The following is a 15,588-nucleotide window of genomic DNA, read 5'->3' on the forward strand; positions in this document are numbered from 1 at the left end:
GAAACGATGTACAAATGCGCTTTACACAATTGATGTGTGTATGGATTGGGATAACAGTTGTATGAGCCCCTAATAAAATGTTAAAAAAAAAAAAAGAAGTAATAAAAATTAGAGCAGATATAAATACATCAAGGAAACAGAAAAACAATAGAAAAGACAAGAAGTTGATTCTTTGAAAGAGTAACAAAATTACAAAATAGATAAACCACTGGCCAACCTAACAAAGCAAAATAATAGGCATATATCACAAATAAGTGACTCAGGCCACATTATAAGAGAACCAACTGAAATAACAAAACATACTATGAAGGATTGTACTCTAACAAATATGGAAACCTAAAGGAATAGACAAATTTCTAGAGACCCACTACCTACCTAAATTAATGCAGACTGATGTTTGAAAACCAAACAATTACATTGTGAAAAAGAGATTTATCTGGTCATTACCAAACTTCCATAAAAAAGTTCAGAGTTGGATGGCTTCACTGGGAATTCTACCAAACAGAGTACTGACATCAGTTCTACTCTGAATATAAGAAGGACAACAAACTGTTGCATTCATTTTATGAAATGAACATAGCTTCGATGACAAAACCAGATAAAGATCACCAGAGTGGAAAATTATAGAAAAATATCCTTTATGAACATAAAACATGCAAAAATTCTCACAAAATATTAAAACAAACAGAAACACATGTTCAAATGGGGTTCTTCCAAGGTTTAGCATTAGGAAAAAAATCAGTGTAATCTACCATACAAAGGAAAAAGACAGCCCGATCATGTTCATTAATGCAGAAAAGGCATTTGAGAAAATTGAACACTCATTCCTGGTAAAAACACTCGACAAAAGAACAGAAGGGGAATTCCTCAGCATAATAAAGGCCATGTATACAAACCAAATGGCAACCTTACTGGGAGGAGAAACTGGAAGCTTTATCCTTGCAAATGGGAATCAGAAAAGGTTCCCAGACTTATTTGATCTACTCTTCTCTTTTCCAGGGGTGAGGAGAAATGCCCCAGGCAATTAAAAAACCTTTGTATGATAGCACACAAGCTACAATAAAGTGTTGGCATTTGCTTTTTTTTTGCGCCTCTGTTCATTCTAGCACCTGCTCCACTCCTCTCTCCAGGGCCATGTTGCTCACTTTGGGAAACACTGGAACTGATGATTTCTACCTAAAACTACAAAATGTGTGTGCATCAAAAGATTTTGCCAAAAGAGACGCCACAGATTATGGAAAAAAATAGTAACAATATATCAGACAAGGGTTTATAGAAAACTTTAACACCTCAACAAGAAAACTAATTAAAAACTGGGCAGAGTATATAAATAGTTTACCAAAGAATGCATTCAGGCTGCCAACAAACACGTAGTCACTGGCCCAACTAAAATTGATGCCACAGTTCAAAACAAAAATTCTGGAGGGGTGCAGAGAGATAGAAACCCATACGTACTACTGGTGGGACTGTAAAACAATATAACCATGTGTAAAGCAGTTTGATGCTCCCTCAAACAGCTATAGAAATAACATAGGAATCAGCAATAGTGCTACTTTGTATATAGCCTATAGAAATAAAGAACCTGGCATAAATAGGTACTTTCATACCATGTTCATCACTGCACTATTTATAATAGCAAGATTATGGAAATAATGTAAATGTCCATTGGTGGGAGAACAGATACCCATACACACAATGGAATACTACACATTGGTGAAGAATCATGATGAGCCTTTTTAGCTCTCTGAGCAGCACCATTTTGATTAACAAAAACAAGTGCCTTACAAAAGGTGGCAAAAAGGAGCCAAGAATAAAGTGGTTGAGCCATTTTCTAAGAAAGATTAGTACGGTGTGAAAGCACCAGCTATGTTCAGTATAAGAAATACCGGAAAAACACTTTTTGCCAGGATTCAAGCAACCAAAATTACATCTCATGCTTTCAAATGTTGAGTTTTTGAAGTGAGCCTTGCTGATTTGCAGAATGATGAAGTTGCATTTAGAAAATTCAAGTTAATTACTGAGGACATTGTTTCGACAAGCTGATGACGCACTCACTTGTCTATGCCAGGAGATTTGGAAGACAGCTACTTGGCCAACCGACTGGAAAGTTTCATATTTGTACTCATTCTAAACAAGGTGACCTAACAGAATGTTTAAATGATAGAACTGTATCATATACCAGTAAAATTTTACTAAAGACCAACAACGGTTGCATCAGTACATTGACAGGAAGCTTCCAGAAGTTCAGACTTGATTCAGAAGACATGGAATGAGGGATCTCATTGCTAATTTCAGATGGATCTTGGCTGAAAGCAGGGAACACCAGAAAGATGTTTATGTGTTTTTTTTAATTGATTATGCCAAGGGATTTGACTGTGTGGATTATAACAAACTATGGGTAACTTTGAAAAGAATAAGAATTCCAGAGCACTTCATTGTGCTCATTTGACACTTGTACATAGATCAAGAGGCAGCAGTGCTAATGGAACAAGGTACAATGGAACAATAGTATACTGCATGATTTAAGATCAGGAAAGGTGTGCATCAGGGTTGTATCCTCTCATCATACTTATTCAATCTGTACTTTGAGCAAATCATCACTGAAGCTGACATACATGAAAAATATGGCATCAAGATTGGAGGAAGGCTTCTTAACAACCTGCGGAATACAGATGACATAACTTTGTTTGCTGAAAATGAGGAGGACTTGAAGCACTTGCTAATGAAGTTAAAGGATTGCAGCCTTAGGTAGGGATCACAACTCAATGTAAAGAAGACCCAAATTCTCACAAATGGATCAATAGGTAATGTGATAAATGGAGAAAAGGTTGAAATTTTCAAAGATTTTATCTTGCTTGGATCCATAATCAGTGCTCATGGAAGCAGCAGTCAAGAGCGCAAAAGATGCATTGCATTGGGCAAATCTGCTGCCCAAGACCATTTAGGGTGTTGTAAAGCAGGGAAGTGCCTTTTAGGACTTAGAAGCACTTGACCCAAGCTATGGTGGTTTCCATTGCTTCATTTGCATGTGAAAGTTGGACATTGATAAGGAAGACAGAAGAAAATCAATGCACTTGCATTGTGCTGGAGAAGAATACGTAGAGTCCTCTGGACTACTAAAAGGACAAACCGATGTCTTGGAAGAAATATGACTACAGGGCTCCTTAGAAGCAAGGATAGTGAGACTTTGGACCTATTGTCAGGAGAGACCAGTCCGTAGAGAAAGACACCATCTGTGGTGAAGGAGAGGAAGGCCCGTAAGGAGTTGGATTGACACTGTAACAATGGGCTCACACATAGGAAAATTAATTCCTTACTCTTTAATATGAGTCTCACTTTGGCTTGGGTAGTGAATATCTTACATTTACTTGTTATAATTTGAACTGAGTTGATTTTCATCTCTTCCAATCTCAGCAACTCTCTTATTTCTCCTGCCCTTTTTTGCTATACTGAGAATATGAAGGTAGTATAAAGATGTCTTACTAGTACTTAAGGCGTCCTGGTGGTGCAGTGGTTAAGCACTTTGACTATTATGTAACTAAAAGGTTTACGGTTCGAAACCATGGGCGAAAGATTTGATAGTCTGGTTCCTTAAAGATAACAAATTTGGAAACCCTGTGGGGCAGTTCTACCTCATCCAACGTATGCTTGCTGTGAGTCAGAGTGGACTTGACAGTAGTTTGGGGTTTTCTTGTATGTTATTTTACAAAGTACAGCTACTTCCAATTTTTGGTTTCCATTGACATTTTTACTTCTTTGAATAACATAATTCACATACTTTGGAATTCTCCTATTCATGGACGTACACTCTGCGGTAATTCCATTTTTGAATCCTAACCGTTTCTTCTTTTCTCTTTAGCCCTTTGTGCTATGGAAGTGCTCCCTCTTGCACTACCTTCTCCACCTCGCCAGTTATCAGAATCGGAAAAAAGTAGGATGGAGGATCAAGAGGAAAATACTTTAAGAGAATTGCGGTTGTTTCTCAGGGATGTAACCAAGAGGCTGGCCACAGATAAACGCTTTAACATCTTCAGCAAACCGGTGGATATTGAAGAGGTCTTGTTTCAGTAGTGTGCAAACAGTGAAGTTGAACTGGCTAAAAGAAAAAATATTGACATCTTTTTTTGGAAGGAAAAAAACAAAGGCATGGATGAATATTACCCCTAGCCTATAAAATTATAATCCATGTGATAACTACCGTGTCATCAGCAAACATCTGGTGACTTTTGGATAAAATTAGTGACTGATTTGAACTTTTCCTGTTAATTATTCTTGATCCTTATGATATCTTACTCTTCAGTTTACGAAGAGGATTAAGTTTACTTGATCCATACTAGACTATTTTTATTCCAGGATAAATTCTGCTCACAAGAAAATCTACTGATATTAACTCATGCCAATATTGGCATTCCCCAAATGACACATAAATCATCAGAAGGGATGAATAAGGTCCCTGGATATTCTTTGTAGTTTATATTTTGGAAATGCCTGTGACTTAGGCACTGTTGAATTGAGCACATCCTATGCGGTTAGAATTATTTTTTCTCCAAGGTTTTCTTTATTCCTGGTGGAAAATTTCTCTTTCTGTGTGTATTGTTTTGTGTGCCTGTGGGAGCATGATTTATAATAACAAGTAAAGAAATTTTCCATTTGGGATCTATCATAATAGTGTAAATGATTTAGATTTTAGATTATGATGATTTTTTTTATCCTGGGATAATATAGTGTGTGGATGAACACATTGTAATCTTTACTGGCCTTCTTCTGATAGTTCAGACTCCATGTTTGAACAATGTTGGTGTTTTTTGTTTGGTTTTTTTTTCTTTTTTTCCTTAAATTTGAATTATGAAATGATTCAGAGTTCAGTGTCATGTCCTAGTTGTGAAATCTGTGCTTCTGGACTTGAGAAGCTGCCTTTGGAACCATTACTTCATGTGTGGCTCGACACAAATGAGCTAGCGTTATGTTTTTCCCTTCCTGGAAAGTCATTATGTACTTTTCCTTTTTGTGGAATAAAGGGACTATCTCTAATTTTATTAATATATTTGTGCACAATAAATAGTTTCACCCATTTATTTCTTTAATCTTCCAATGTCAGTATTATCCTAATTTTGTAGCATAGGAAACAGGCTCAGTTAGGACACATAGTTGGCAAATGATATAGCTACAACTTGGAATTTTTAAAAATTCAAAGCCCATTCTTAATCTATCCTATACTTAGTTCTGATTTTGTTTTTAATCAATTCTTTTTTTAAATTGTTTTATTAGGGGCTCATACAAGTTCTGACTTTTATACTTCATTACAGTACTTCCCACCTCTCCCCCCTTTCCTTCTTACTGGGATAATAAGACCTCAAAATCCAAACTCACTACAATCTAGTCAATGCTGACTCATAGTGACCATATAAGACAGAGTAGAACTGTCCCTGTGAGTTTCTGAGATTATAAATCTTTATAGGTGTAAGAAAGCCTCACTTTTCTCAGTTGGAGCTGGCTGATGGTTTTGGGTTAGCACCCCAATACATAACTTCTGTGCCACCGGGGCTCCTAACTGGGATAATAACGGTCTCTGCTCAATTTGCTTTTTCAGTTGCTAATGGCACTTCTTACTTCATATTAATGACATTTATTTTTCCTATAATGTTTTCAGATAATTTAATTATTTTAAATGTCTTCTGACCTCTGCTCCAAATTGGGTATATTTGAACGTTCATGCTTTTTAGTGATAAGAGCTTACCTCAAGACAACCTCCTATAATTGGAATAAACCAATTTTGCCCTCGTCCAGGAAACTTTTTCTTTCTAAGCAGAAGAGATTGTCAAATTTCAAATGCAATAGAGTACAGGTTTTATAAATGATGGTAAAGGCAGTGGAAAAGGATAGAGAGTATTGGTTAGATACAACTTTTAGATAAGGGTTGAGTTCCCTTCCTCTTTCCTTTATGTTCTTTTGTCTCGGGTTCATTCTGCCACTGGTTCTCTGTCTACTCTTAAACACAGGAGTCCTTGGGAAGGATTAGAAGGAGAAGCAAGATGGCATTTAGATAACGTAAAACACAAAGCTTATATTCAAAGAATGAATTTGAAGTGTCTACAAACTTTAATAAGTTCCAAAGCCAACAGCAGAGAAGATAAACATTTAGAAAATAAATACTGAATTTTAAAACTCAGCATAGGCACTAAAATTTTATGGCCTTTGGTAATATATATTTTTATAGTGCCTTATAGTTTATGAAACATTTTCTACATGTATACAGAGAATACCAGCTGCCTGAAACAAGAGTTCAACTAATATCTTCTGAACTATTTCTGTTCCATTATAACTCTACTACCATCCCTATAAGATTGACTGGCTTTTCAAAAGCTCCTACAGGCCAAAATGTAAAAAAATAAAAAATAAAAAAGGATACACATATTCTCTTCCCCAACATTTTTATAAAATCTGAAAAGATTTCAATGATCTGTTTTATATGTGTGAGTACACATAAATTTTGAAAAGTAATGATAGTACCATCCAAAACTAGTGTCAGTTTCATAGAGCAGGAATTGTATATAGAAATTAATTCTGGACTAATATATCACTAATTATATATTACTACTTTTACATCAGGCCTAATTATGTGGTTTGGAGTTTGCAACATTAGGGAAGATTGTATGTCTACATCTATATATACACATTGCTGGAGCTTTCTTTTTGGTCGAGTAGTAGACAACATAGAACTTATTGGGTAGGTCATTTTTTAGTATCATCTATTTTGGGTTAGCTCCCAGAAAATGAGCACACAGAGCCAGATGCATTTCTCGTACTTATTTTGTCAATATTTCTAGTCCAAGAAATCTTTTGCATAGGAAGAAATCAATACTTTAATTATTTCATAATTGACTCAGAATATCCGTAATGCCTCCAAAGGAGTAGAAACACTTTCCATGAAGTGTGATTTACCCTAGAAAACTGAAAGAGAAGGAACAAAATTTGGTAGCAAATTTTAGAGAACTTCAATAGAAGAGCTTTCTCAGGATACCCTACACTCTTCTCAAGATGTCCAGAGGATTGAAACCCACAGAAAAACCTGAGGCAATTGGTTTCAAAATTAGAAATATTTCAGAGCTGATTTAGATATGACTTGGAAATTGAGGCTATTCATGGAAAGTATAACAATAGCTTTAGTAGAATAAATTGTGCTGCAAATATTCTGATTTCTTAGATGTCTACATTTACTTTTAAAATAGCCATGCTTTTATTTTGTGTTTTTACAAATTGAATAGATGGTATGTTCAGAAATAATTTTCATGAAAATATCCTTTTACTGTAGGTTTCAGATTATCTTGAGGTAATCAAGGAGCCAATGGATTTATCAACCATAATAACAAAAATTGATAAACATAATTACCTGACAGCTAAGGATTTCCTGAAGGATATTGACCTCATCTGCAGCAATGCTTTAGAGTACAATCCAGATAAGGACCCAGGAGGTAAGGATGGTCAGGGCAAGATTGACCTTGATAATCACTGATCGTTTTAAGTAATAGATCAGGGGTGGGGTGGGGCCTTTTTTCTCCTGCTACGGGCCATTTGGGTATTTATAATGTCATTTGCTTGCCATACAGTCAAACATTTACTGAACTCACCTTTATTGTGATGCTGACACTGCTTCTCTTTGGTGAGGCCTGTGATGTTCACTGGTGTGGATGATTTCGCTGGCCTGACCCAGCCCATAGGCCAGATGCTCCAAACCCCTGGTCTAGATCAATGAATTTTAATGGCCTATTATTTATTCAGAAATGTCTTGATGTAGAAGTAATTACACATTAGAAATGACATACTTAAGTTAATGGATAATATTAGTCTGAGTATTATGTTTAACATTGAGCATTTTCTTTTTCCATTCATTATTTTATACTGAAATTGAAAAAATTATATCCCGGTTATGATAGAAAACTAAATAATTGAGAATTTCATATGAAATATGTTTATTTACTTTATCAGCATCACCAGTGCTGATAACTACTGGTGAGACTTTTGATTTTGTTGGAACCCATCAGAAGATAATCCTGTATATACAAATACCCACTGTGTGGGAATGGTTCTGTCTTCAATCGGTTGTATAGGCGTTTTTATATAATTTTAATATTTTACTCCTGATCCCATTCTGTACTTAGTCCCACTTTTTTTCTTTTTTTAGTCCCACCTTTTATCAGTACTCTATAGGACTGCCACCAGGGAAAGACCTGAATATGCCACATGGGGAGTCATGCATGACTTAGACTTGTGTTAAGTTATTAGGGGGAAGGTTTAATAAAGTAGGGCTTTGTCATGGCTTGGGTGCTATTTGGAGTGAATTTTTTTTAATTTGTTTTGTGTTGTTTCTTGCCTTATTTATTTTGTTTTTTAAATCATTTTATTAGGGGCTCACACAACTCTTATCACAATCCATACATACATCAATTGTGTAAAGCACATTTGTACATTCATTGCCCTCATCATTCTCAAAACATTTCCTCTCCACTTAAGCCCCGGGCATTAGGTCCTCATTCTTCCCCTCCTTCCCCGCTCCCCCCTCCCTCATAAGCCCTTGAAAATTTATAAATTGTTATTTTGTCATATCTTGCCCTGTCCGCATCTCCCTTCACCCACTTTTCTGTTGTCCGTCCCCCAGGGAGGAGGTCACATATAGTTCCTTGCAATCGGTTCCCTCTTTCCAACCCACTCTCCCTTTACCCTCCCAGTATCGCCACTCTTACCACTAGTCCTGTAGGGCTCATCCGCCCTGGATTCCCTGTATTTCCAGTTCCTATCTGTACCAGTGTACATCCTCTGGTCTAGCCAGACTTGCAAGGTAGAATCCATGTCGTGATAGTGGGAGCGGGGAGGAAACATTTAGGAACTAGAGGAAAGTTGTATATTTCATCGTTGCTACATTGCACCCTGACTGCTCATCTCCTCCTCAGACCTCTCCACTGGTTCCCTACTCCGCGCCGGCACGTTGTATTCTGGAGTGAATATTTTTGTGATTGGGCATTTTAAACATTTAGAAGGTAGGAAGACTGGAGTGAGGCTAAAGATAATTGATAAAGAAGCAGCAGTCATTCTTATTAACTAGGATAGGATTATGTTTGGTTATTTTTTATGGCTAAGACAATGTTGTTATCTGTGTTCAGACATGGTTCCAGAGTGCTCAGTTGATTCATCTTAGGCACAGAGGGGCCACACCATTGATGTTGGTGTTCTGTGAAATTATTTAACATACAGGTTTTTAAACTTTTTTGGGGGGAAACAAACTCAGCACCCCCCTGGCAATGAAAAACTTTTGTACTATAGTCTGTTCCAGGATAAAGTATAAGTATCTGTTTTTTTGCAAGTCCTCTCTCCCCCTGCTAATCATTCCACTGCCTGCCAAGGGGTAGTATCACCCGCTTTAAATCAGGTTGGCACAAGCACACCAAGGCCCAGCTGATAGTACTGTCCAGCTTCCAGCTGTCAGGTCTGTTTTCCTCGAGCTCACTTTATTGAGACTTCTCACTGTTTCTTCAACAACTGATGAACGAGTGAGGTGGCTTTTTCCCCCCTTCAATTTTCTCTTCTCTAAAGATCTTTGGAGTATTGCTTGTGCACTGTATTTTCAGCGCATGGTTCTCAGCCCAGGCTCCATGTTAGAATGACCCGGGCTTCTCAATCCCAGGTTCACTCAGGTATAGTAAATCACACATCCTAATTCCAAGTTAAGAGGCAGGGCTAATTTTTTACATTGCTGCTCTGGTATCTAATAGGTCTTAAGCTATTGTATTAGAATGTTCATCATGTATGGTTTTTATTTGTTTTTCTTCTGTTTGTCTTCTTAAGGGATCATCTAGATAAACTAAGAGGAAAGAAGAAAATTAAACTAAACTGTAATCCTTTTACTTAGTGTTATCATACACACACACACGCATACCGTTTTCACTAAAATGATACGTGATTTTTGTAAACTTTTGTTCATGTAATGTTTTGTGAAGCACTTTCTTAATTAAAAATCATGTTTCTTCATTTTTTTCATCATACAAAAGAACTAATTGCTAATATCCTATTATTGGGAATTCTAGTTTTTTTCCTTTGTTGGTCAGTTGATGAATATCCTTATAGCATAAATTTTATATACATTATTGACATATCTGTCAAAAATCTACAGGCTAAAAATTAGACTCATGTATATGATTGGTCACATTCAGAGCACACAAGTTAAATTTCTTTCCTGTTACAACAGTTTTATTGGTACACAATCCACATACACAAGTTAAATTTCTTCTGGCTCATACGTAAATCCTGCCCACTCCATCCTCAGGTGAGGAGGATCTGTGTAAATGCTCGGGCAACATGTATAGCTTTCAAAATGTTGCTTTTTGTCTTCTGTCTTTGCAAGTTGGTTCTCCACCGCCCCACTCCAAATGGCCAGATGTGCTGCAAAACAGAACACCATAAGCTTTCAAATATTCCAGAGAACTTGTAAAAGTACTACAACATTCATGTAATTTCCACTTGCAACACAGCAGACCCTGAGGTTGTTTTCCTGATACATAACAAGTGGTTATGTTGCCAAGGAAAAACAGGCCTCTGGCTTAAAGACTTGAAAAAAATCTGAAAAGGGCTAAAATAATGTTTTTGAATTAAATCACACTTTTTGCACCTAAAAGAGTGAACGGTGGAAGTTACAAGTGTGTCATGCTAACTATAACTGAGACAGAGCCATATTCTTTGATTATATAACTGAAATCCACAGTAAAAGAAATACTAGAAACCACTGCTTCATTTTTGAAAGTAATTATTATACAATGTGGCCATAATTAATTGCTTGGAGGAAAAGATCTAAATTGATCTTCTCAAGTGGGGTTCTTTTAGCAACTAAATTCATTTTGTATACTAGTACCTAGATTTATTCCAAAATGGAATTAAATTTAAAATGTGATCTAAGGAATTTAACAAGCAGGAAGGTAGAATAAAGTATATATGCTTAGTAAAGAGCGTTTAAAAATCTTAAAACAGTAAAGATGATAATGAGAACAAATAGATGTCAACAGTCAGCCTTATGGAACACTTACCATGCCCAAGGCACTGGGCTAAGAGCTTGACATATTTAGGTTGAGACACAGGAAAATGGTAATTTTCATTTCCCTGTGGTTGGGCTGACTATATTTTCTCATTTAAATCTTACAACCATTCCAGAGAGAAGGGCACTGATCTCTATGTGACAAATGAGGAAAGTAAGACTTAGAAGGATTAGCTTGATTGAAGTTAAGAGAACTATAAAGTGGTAGAAGCAGCTCTAAAGCCCAGACCTAAACCCAAAACTCACTACATACTACATGGGTTCAGTGTTAGCTCTACTTTGCAAGGCAAGCTGAGGGTGTGGGACACAAGTACATCCATACTTTGTTTAAGGCCACTGCGTGCATGCTGCACACTCACATACAACCCCGATAATGAAGTCAAATGAAGCTAAAACCCAGGGATAGTACTGTGCCCCTGTTGAAGAATTGCATCCAGGCTGCAGAAGGGGATTCTGTATTTCACTCACCTGAGGTTGCCACATTTGCTAATGGTGGCCCTGATGGTGCCAGTACCACTGTAGTCAGTTGGGATCCTGTGTATTCCACCTGGCCATGTCCACATGTACACTCGCTGTTTATGTTGTAGAAAGAAGATATCTGCAGTGAGGAAGTCATTACTTTTGCAGAATTCTACCTTGCAATCTCCAGCTTCATTTCTGTCACTAAGGCAGTATTTTTGAAATACTGCCCCATCATCTTTGTTTCCAACGTTCACATTCCAATCACCAATAATTAACAATGCCATTTGATTAGATGTTTGATCAATTTCTGAAGAAGTTGGGGATTCTTTAATTTTTCATCACTAGTGTGTTGGTCCCTGAACTTGAATAATAGTTGTCTTAACTAGACTCCCCCGAAGGCATGTAGATATTATCCTATCACTAATAGTATTGTACTTCAAGTTAGATCTTGAAGTGTTCTTTTTGACAATGAATGTGACACCATTCCTCTTGAACTTGACATTCCTGGTGTATTAAATCATGTGATCGTCCATTTCAGCTCACAAATACCTAGGATATAGATCTTTATGTGTTCCATTTCATTTTTCCTAGCGTCATACTTGGTACATTCCATATTCTGATTGTTAATGTATGTATTTGCAGCTTGTTTCTTCTCATGGTGTGTTGTGCCCTAATAGCAAATTAAGATCATGAAAACTATACTCAATCCATGGCATGAAGGTTGACGTGGCTTTAAGAAGGTGCCTTTTCCTCAGTCCTGTTTTGAGTGTCTCCATGCTGAAGGCTTCTCTTCCGGCACTCTTGACCGCGTTCTGTTGCTGTTCATCAGGGTTTGGTTGCTAATCCTTCAGAAGAGGATAGCCTATTCCTTCTTCCCAGATTGTTCTTAATCTGGGTGCTCTGCTGACAGTTGATGCACCTTGGATGACCCTGTTGGGATGTGAAATATTGGTGGCATAGCTTCCAACATCACAGCAACATGCAAAGCCATCACAGTAATACCACCTGACAGGCAAGGTAGCAGTAACGAATGCTGTCTAGAGAGGGCAGCACATGACTATAATGTAGTGTCATCATGCCTGTTAGAAATATGTGCCAAGTATGACTGGAGCACAGAGGAAAAGATATTACCTGGAGATGAGCAAGATTGGGAAGGGCCTTTTTTTCCAGACTGAAGCAAGTAGTGTACAAAGGAATTACAAATCTTGGCTGGAAAATTTGTGCTTGGTGACAAATGGATAGGCAATTCTATCACTGTACCCCACCAATTCATTGTTGCCTGACAACTATTAACCATTTCCTATGAGTAAATCATTATGTTCAGTCCTAGAGAGAGACAGATGAGTAAGGCACAGGTCTGGATTCTGTAAAATGCTTGAAGCCTACTTAGTGGAGACTCTAGAAGATAAAAACCACAGGAGGTCTTCTATCCATGTAAGGAGCATGTAAGGACTTTATTTTTAATTCTTAGATGTAAAGGTACTACATTAGGTGGTTTTGAGATAGAAAATGATACAATATTATTTGATTGGTATTTTAAGAGTCTGCTTGTTTGAGTAATATCAGTAGCCTCAACACAGTGGTGCGAAGGAGTTTAGGAGACAAGTTAAGGTTCTCTTTGTTTTCCTCTGTTGGCAATGGCAGTGGAAGACATCAAATATGGAGGCTTTAGGGACCACCCAGTCAGATATGACTGAGAGAGATGAGAATGGCTTCTGGTTTTCATTGGCGTGGTAGGGAATCAGAGAAGTAAGTAGATGAAGAACAAGCATCCGTTCGAATACTACATTTAATTTTCGGCGTGCTAACAAAGAACCCTGGGGTGTAGTGGCTTACACGTTGGTCTGCTCACTGCACAATCACAGACGGGCTTTCTACTCCCATGAAGAGTTAGTCTCCGAAGCTCATGGGGGCAGTTCCACCCTGCCCCACAGGGTTGCTCTGAGTCGGAATGGATTGGATGGCAGTGAGGTTGGTCTCATGTTACTTTCATATTTCTTAAACTTGGAGAATCTTGAGACCATAAAGCATTAGACAAAGTGAAAATAGCTGCTAAATGTGTAGCTTCTATTTGTGCACTTTTATGAAAGCAAGCATTTTAAGACAAGTTCGTGAGAGTCTCTGAACAACCACATACAACCACATACATACATGCATATATATGTACTTTTTCTTGCCCATTCTTTTTTTATATAATTCATTTTCTAACTTTTATTTATTTTGTTTTTTTAAAATCATTTTATTGGGGGCTCGTACAATTCTTACACAATCCATACATCCATTGTGTCAAGCACATTTGTACATTTGTTGCCATCATCATTCTCAAAACATTTTCTTTGTACTTGAGCCCTTGATATCAGCTCCTCATTTTCCCCGCTCCCCCTCCCCTCATGAACTTCTGATAATTGATAAATTTTTTTTTCCTGATAATTGATAAATTACTATTTTGTCAATCTAGCCCATTTTTACTAACTCTCCTCCCCCTCAGGAAAAGGAGTAAGAACCAGTAATGATTATGGGTATCTCTTTTAATAGTCTTTAAGTCTATGATTCTGTACTGTGTATAATCTCAGGTGCTGGTCTAAGCTAAGAATGACTGAAAAGAGTTAAGATAGGCACTTGTCTACCATCAAATAAAAGGTGCTCTTTAGAATAACTTTATTGTTCTTCAGAGCAGTGGAGAATTTTAAGGATTGTTTGCTGTTTTTTCCCCTTTATTTTGTCTTCATTCTCTTAACCTTTATTTAATGGACAGTGGAATGGAAGAGGAGAAGTGTGCTTTAAAAAAAAAGCAAAGCATAAATTATCATTGACCCTTGACTTACTGTAGAGGAAGAGGTAATGTGCCTTCAACATGGTTTTGCATTTCATCTAACCTCTGTAGAAGCTGGGGTCAGACAGAGTGGGCTGAAAATACTATAGTATTAGTTCACCAGTGTCGCTGCTTCTAAAGATGTGCATTGTAGCTTTTATCTGTATCAAGTAAATGTAGCTCAAGCTCTCTAAAAAATCTCCCTGGCATCAAGTGGATACAGACTCTTAGTGACCCTGTCTGATAGGGTAGGACTGTCCTTGTGAATTTCCAAGACCTCAACTCTTTACAGGAGTAGAAAGCCCTGTCTTTCTTTCTCCCTCGGAGCTGCCAGTGGTTTGGAATTGCTTACCATCTGGAGCACAGCCCAATGTGTAACCACTGTGCCACCAGTAAAGTAAGTAAAGTAGTAAGATATAAAGCCATCTTAAAACTTCTAACAATAAATAATTAGAGTAACTAAGGTACATCCTTCTTTGGAATGTTATACAGCCATTTGTGTGGCTTTCAAATAATATTTCCAGACATAGGGGCTTTTCCTTTTGGTCACAATAAAGGGCAAAGGACTGGGTTTACACTCTAACATGAAATAAAAACCCTGAACAAAATACATGCAATAATCATTTCTAAGTCATTAATTATAAAGCAGTGAAGGACAATGCCCCTAAAAGATGAGACATAAACAAGCCGAACACTGCGTTTTCTTGGAGCGTTTCCAGGTGGTGGCACAGGGAGGGAATACCCAAGGGAGACCACAGTGGCTAAAGCGCTCGGCAGTTTTCCGAAGAAGAAACCTGTGCAGCACACGCATGACAACAGCTGCAGAAGGCCCTCTTCTGGCTTTCAGCAGAGTGCTGAGGACACAACTAATCACAGCCAGAGAAGGAACCACCTAAGGGGAGCCTCCGTTGAAGTTTCCAGAGAACCTGGAGTTGTGCAAGCAGGAGCCTGAAGCTCATACACCAGCAAAGGAGATCTATGGAATGACTTAAAACACACACACCACGTACACATAATCATATACTGTTTAAAATGAGTAGGAAAAGGGGAATGATGACTACATGGGGTAATGGACAATAACTAGGAATTATGCCAGTGAATTGTACTCAGACGACATGGCCGAAGCCTTAAGCTAGTTCATTTAATTAGTTCTGTAAATGAAGCTTGTTTGTTTGTTTTTAAACTGAACATAGCCACACGTTTTTTTTAAAGTTTTATTAAACAGTTTTATTGA

General features: G+C 37.4%; 1 protein-coding gene across 1 annotated transcript in view; it reads left to right on the forward strand.

The window, feature by feature from the left end:
• Positions 1-15,588, forward strand: part of ATAD2B (ATPase family AAA domain containing 2B) — a 173,536-nt gene that overhangs the window by 134,465 nt on the left and 23,483 nt on the right. Inside the window, exons 21-22 of the mRNA XM_004696060.3 lie at positions 3,860-4,056; positions 7,313-7,472. Coding sequence (XP_004696117.1) covers positions 3,860-4,056; positions 7,313-7,472 — 357 coding nt within the window. The remainder of the gene's footprint in view (positions 1-3,859; positions 4,057-7,312; positions 7,473-15,588) is intronic.

The sequence above is a fragment of the Echinops telfairi genome, unplaced genomic scaffold, assembly GCF_000313985.2.
Source record: "Echinops telfairi isolate 266 unplaced genomic scaffold, ASM31398v2 ScPeMD7_9;HRSCAF=40, whole genome shotgun sequence".
NCBI lineage: Eukaryota > Metazoa > Chordata > Mammalia > Afrosoricida > Tenrecidae > Echinops > Echinops telfairi.